Genomic DNA, 5,648 nt, shown 5'->3' with positions numbered 1-5,648 from the left:
AAGCAGAAGGAGACGGAGGGCGGAGTGGAAGAAACCGTTGTGAAGCTTCAGAGTCTCGGTGCTGATCAGCTTGGAGGCCGCCGCCTGTAACGCTGACTTACTCCATTTAATATACTCTGTGGTTTTATCGTAGATGTCTTAGAATTCGCGTGCTGGTGTTTGTAAAGCTCAGCGCGGTCGCTAGTAGCCGGATCGCTCCTTAGCCAGCGTTAGGCAAGAGAAACCAGCTGCAGGCGCTTTATCGCCATTTTGCGCAATCAACAGCCCGAGACTTTCGCCCGCAGCAAGGTGAGAAGCGCAGAAATACACCCAGGAACCGAACCTTTTAGCTGACGCTCCTTATCGCAGTAACGTTACACGATCCATTGTGTGTGGCAGGTGGTTGATCGTGCAGCATGGCGGAGGCAGACCGACCGGGGAAGCTCTTCATCGGGGGACTGAACACGGAGACCACCGAGAAGGCCCTGGACCAGTACTTCAGCAAATATGGCAGGATTGTCGAAGGTGTGTGTGGAGCCATTGTTGGCCATTTTAACGCTCACCTCAACGAGCAACTCGGTTTATGGTTTAATCCAAAATGCACAGTTTTCTCCGATGAACACTTCAAAACTCTACCAGATGTTTGTGCACTTACCTGAATGTAACTAACGGCACCAGATGTTTACACGATTGCATTTTAGTTTGGTCTTTTCTAGCAATTAGATAAATATTAATACAATTTTATATTTTGAATATCAGATGTGTGCACCATCGGATGTTTTTGGACCTATTACCTTAGTCCCCATTTTCTCATTTACTTTAAATTTAATCCTAGCCTTGAAGGAGGAACTCAGAAAACCTTTTGTAAACAAATTAAGCAGTAAGATTAACCTTGAAAGCAATCTTGTAGATTAACAGTTAGTAAATTGTGGCTAGAAATAAGTTAAATTGTTGTAAAATAGTAGTCGTTTGTAAATGATGTAATCAGCCTAAACACAAAGTACAAGCTCTCACTTGTTATCTCTTGATTTCAGTTATTTTGATGAAGGACCGTGAGACAAACAAGTCAAGAGGATTTGCTTTTGTTACTTTTGAAAGTCCGTCTGATGCGAAGGATGCAGCACGCGAGATGAATGGAAAGGTAACTACTGTCATCAATCAGCCGCACCCCCCCTTAGAAATCTGCTTCGAAATTGTGATTGAAATTGTAATTCTTCTACCACAGTCTCTCGACGGCAAGCCTATCAAAGTTGAGCAGGCTACAAAGCCTCAGTTTGAGAGTGGAGGAAGGCGAGGACCTCCACCCATGTACTCCCGCAGTCGCCCCCCCAGAGGAGCCCGTGGTTCCAGGGGAGGTATTGATGGAATGAGGGGCCCACCTTCCAGAGGTTTGTTTTTATATAGCAAACAACTTGAATGTGTGCAATTGTAAAACATATTTCTTTTTCTATTTTACGTTTGGAGCTTAGTGTGTCAATATTTGTATCTCTTGTCTTGTGTGTAGACTACTATGATAATTCAGGCAATGGAGAACCATTCTTCAAAGGGATGTCATCCAGAGGCCCCCCTCCTATGAAGAGAGGACCCCCAGAACGTAATGGAGGCCCCCCACCAAAGAGGTCTGCCCCGTCTGGTCCTTTGAGCAGACGTAAGTATTGGTACTATGCTGACTGGAAATCCAGTGGTTCACAGATTTGATCACCTACCTTGTTCTCCGGAAAGTACCTTGATCGGCTTCTTGTATCTCAGATTTTTTTTTTAAATTAACAAGCTTTTATTGTCTTTTTTTTTTAGCATCCATGTCAAGGGACAGGGATCCATATGGTCCACCCCCTCCTCGGAGAGACTCCATGATGTCCAGGAGGGACGATTATCCATCACCACGAGATGACAATTACAACTCAAAGGACAGGTAAAACATTTCGTCAGTTACATTATACAATTGTGTGATACTGTGAAAAGTTTTTTTGCATTTTATTAGATCAAGCTTGAGCATTTGTGTTTGTGTCTGAAATCTGGTCAAACTCAATAACTAGTTACTTACTTTTCTGATCATGGCTAAAATAATCAACAGAAATTCGGCTCCCAAGTGAAATATCAAAGACGGCGGTTACAGCTCTGCAGTTAATTGCGCTATTTTTTTCAGCTACTCCAGCCGGGATTATAATTCCAGAGAGTCCAGGGATTATGGAGCTCCCCCCAGAGATTATTCATACAGAGAATACACAAACTCCAGTTCCCGAGATGACTATGGCTCAATGTCAAGAGGATACAGGTACTTGAATAATTTGATACAAATTATTTTAAGATTAAATCGTCACATTTGGTCATCAAATGGCAATTGTTTGTATTGTGTAGCGATCGCGATGGTTATGGCGGAGGCCGCGAAAGCAGAAGCTACATGGACCGTCCGAGCGGTGGCTCCTACCGGGATTCATACGATGGTTATGGTAAGATACGACTCCATGAATGTAATAACCACTGTGGCACAAAGAGAAGCTGCACAAATACCCAAGCGAATCATAGCATTGACTACCACGCTCTCCAGTCGGAAGAAGCTGCAGTTTTTCCCCGCCCCAGAGGAAGTGACTTATCAGGCAGCCTCTTAACTTTTTTCTCTTCCCTCTTCTGCACCCTTGACCTGCAATCCGAGCTGCATATGTCCACGCTATTAGAAGCCTATAGCCATTGGCATCTCAAATTCAAAACAAAATTCTATCCCAAAGCTGTTTCTTCATATCTATGCCCATAGTACCGCTACAGCCGTCAAGCTTTTGTGGCAATATCGTGCAGAATATCTGCAACCATAAGGAGTCTCAAAAAAAGTCCATGGAAACATCTGTTGAGCTCTCAGTATGTGTTGCCTAGCAAAGCACTCCCTCAAGGAGTTACCTTCACAAAACCGTCAAGACAACTCTGAAAACCTCGTCCTTAACCTGCAGTTCTAACTCGTGGAGCTCTAAATGGAAAAGGCTTCTCAAATCAATGGCATGCTGAAGTGGGTAACAATTCCCATTAATTCCCTGTGCTTGGATACATAACTGCTGATATCAAGTCTAGCAAAACGTGATGGGACATTTAAATATGTCGTCCATTCAATTTATTTTTCACAAGGTGAATTCTATTGGCGAAAAAGTGGGCACTTGGCAGTGCGAGAATATGTATAAATTAAACCTTGCCAATTACCTGACCATTGACCCTGCAGGTAACTCTCGCAGCGCCCCACCCTCAAGGGGCCCCCCACCATCCTATGGTGGGAGCAGTGGAAGCAGTCGTTATGATGACTATGGCAGCAGTACCCGGGATGGCTATGGCAGTCGTGACAGTTACCCCAGCAGTCGGAGTGAGTCGTATCAACCTAGCCGTGGTGAGCGCATGGGCAGGCAGGAGAGGGGCCCTGCTCCCCCTGTCGAGAGAGGCTACCCTCCTCGTGATGCGTACAGCAGCTCAAGTCGTGGAGTGCCTCGTGGGGGCCGAGGTGGCCATCGAGCCGATAGAGGAATGGCTCGCAGCAGATACTGAACTGGACTTGGAAATCGCATTAAAGCAAACCTTGGTCGCCGTTGCACAGAAACGACGTGTTCTGGATGAAACCTGACGTGACAAACAAGCCATGTCTACATCTGTGGATTACAAAGCTTAGCTTTAAACTCTGTCATGACTTTCCCAGTTTTTTATGTGTAAACTTACTTTTGTTTTTGTTTTTTTTAGCATTTCTCTTGCTCATGTAACAGTACAGTTACCAAGTGAGTGTTAGTTTTTGTACATCAGTGCTGTTGGAATCTGCAATGCCCTATAAGTCTGGCTACTCTAATAAAGCTTTTAGTTGTACCTTGACCACTGCTCCTCCATTTTCGAAGAAAAAACAGATCAGAGACAGTAACATGAATGTGAAGTAACAACATGAATCTCTGTAAAGCCGAGTCTCTGCTCATACTTTATAAGCAGCGAAGTGACTGAAGTTCATTCTTGCCACTCATGTACCTCCAACTGGACGCTACTGTTTGTAAGGGTTAGGGAAATGTTGCTGTCAAACTGTTCCAATGTAGTTTCCTTGGAAATGGATCCATCACCCTAGAGCCATATGATGGCATGCAACGACAAAACCAAAGGCAACAACAACCAAATGCAACTCGACTGGTAGTCAACAGCTGGTAAGCAAAGCAAACCTCTTTGTTTCTCGTCTGTAACTGAGTTTCTCATTGTCCTGTATTGCAATCTCCACTCAGAAGGGTGATGTTCAAGATGCCTTTTGCTACAGTGGACAAGAGACAAAAGGAGGTCGACCGAATGAGCCTTTTTCACTGTAGTCCGTTCTCACCAGCTCAAGTTGTCCAAACTGAGAAACAGCCCCAAGACAATGAAAGCCGTAACAGAAACCACATGAGCCCTCAAAACCACCTTGTTTGCCTTCTCAATCGTTCACCCTCAGTAAAGTGATTGGCAACAGTGCATTTTAATCTCTAATTTAAAACATTTGTTTATATTTTTAAGACTTCTTTTTTTGCGAAAAAAATGACAAGCTATTTTAAATTGAGAGCCATATTCTCAGTATCAAAACCTGTTCAACAAGCATGCCAACTCAAACAATGGAGACCTCTGGAAGAACCGCATCGTCCTCACTGCCCAACTGGAAACGATCACTGAAGCGAAATCGAAGTCGGACCAAGGACTACAACATACTTTCCGATTATTTTATGAATACATGACAAGGACATGGGCAACATGTTAATTTTCTTTTCTCATTGCAGGATGAACATCCCTCCAAGGCAACTGCCCTTGCAACGTAGCTGACTTGTGTCCCGGTGACGTTGAACTGATGAAGCTGCATTGGCTAGTCCAGGTATGTCAACCAGACAGATCTTATAATAATCATTGTATTGTGGTTAAGTGGCTTTTCATTGCTGTGTACATATGTTACTGGTTGTCATTGTTTCCCTGTGTTTCAGATGCTGCCACAGGCGTCTGTTGAGAGTGGCGCTCCGGTCCTTTCAAGTGGACCAACGTGTCGACAGTGGGAAGATCACCGGCTGAGGATTTGCTCATATTCCCAGTTTCTGGTGTTTTCAATAAAGAGTTTTCTTTAAAAAAAAAAAGAAGCTTTGTTTCCTCTGTTGTATTGTCATGAAAGAATAATGAAATGAGCCCAGTTTTCCACAAAGATATTTTGGATGATGGTTTAGTTATGAGCTTTTTTTTTTCTTTTCATAACCTCTTTTGTGATAAGAGGCCTTTCTAATGGTGATGATGATTTCCTCCTGCAAATATCCACTTAAAGTATTTAGCAAGTGGGCAATGCAATAATCAAATAGCTTGGTATTGTTCTCCGGGAAATTTGTGCATGACCCATTTGGCACCGGAGCAGTTTTCCATGCCAATGTTATAATGGATGTCAGCAGACTGCATGTCAGCCCCACTGATCACCTATCCTGAATCACTCCTACAGTGCTATGGTGTGTTTTTACACATCAGATATCAGGGCCCTGGTGTTGCTGTAATATAATACGAGTGTAAATACTCTGTCAGCATGTGGTTCTCTGCAGAGGTAAAACTCCTGGCTATTGTTGAGGTGCCTATTTGCCAGTAGGGGTGATCATCAGTTCTGAGTGTAGAAACACAGTCCTTCCCCCCACCTCCCCTTTTTCTTTTTTTTTTTTACTTGTGGCAGA

General features: G+C 43.7%; 1 protein-coding gene across 2 annotated transcripts; it reads left to right on the top strand.

The window, feature by feature from the left end:
- On the top strand, nucleotides 1-5,078 carry rbmx (RNA binding motif protein X-linked). Of its 2 annotated transcripts, XR_009921722.1 has the most exons (10): nucleotides 1-288; nucleotides 379-504; nucleotides 1,014-1,120; nucleotides 1,205-1,367; nucleotides 1,484-1,627; nucleotides 1,774-1,891; nucleotides 2,126-2,254; nucleotides 2,338-2,429; nucleotides 4,731-4,822; nucleotides 4,929-5,078. XR_009921722.1 is itself a non-coding variant. In XM_062393710.1 (9 exons), exons 2-9 carry the CDS (start codon nucleotides 396-398, stop codon nucleotides 3,499-3,501), a joined length of 1,179 nt encoding a protein of 392 aa, XP_062249694.1. In that variant the 5' UTR covers nucleotides 2-288; nucleotides 379-395; the 3' UTR covers nucleotides 3,502-3,816. The 2 variants fall into 2 exon arrangements, 1 of the variants encoding a protein (XP_062249694.1); XM_062393710.1 differs by lacking the exons at nucleotides 4,731-4,822; nucleotides 4,929-5,078 and adding an exon at nucleotides 3,185-3,816 and having other exon boundaries at nucleotides 2-288.
- Nucleotides 5,079-5,648: the final 570 nt, after the last annotated feature.

This window comes from Platichthys flesus, chromosome 8 (assembly GCF_949316205.1).
Source record: "Platichthys flesus chromosome 8, fPlaFle2.1, whole genome shotgun sequence".
Classification (NCBI taxonomy): Eukaryota; Metazoa; Chordata; class Actinopteri; order Pleuronectiformes; family Pleuronectidae; genus Platichthys; species Platichthys flesus.
Note: the sequence above shows the minus strand (reverse complement) of the source record. Positions and strands in the feature narration are given on the sequence as shown.

Excerpts from the sequence above, each read along its gene's own strand:
- rbmx (XM_062393710.1), top strand. The coding sequence starts at position 396 with ATGGCGGAGGCAGACCGACCGGGGAAGCTCTTCATCGGGGGACTGAAC. Across the intron at positions 505-1,013 it reads ATATGGCAGGATTGTCGAAG|TTATTTTGATGAAGGACCGT; the intron begins GTGTGTGTGGAG and ends TCTTGATTTCAG. Across the intron at positions 1,121-1,204 it reads CACGCGAGATGAATGGAAAG|TCTCTCGACGGCAAGCCTAT; the intron begins GTAACTACTGTC and ends CTTCTACCACAG.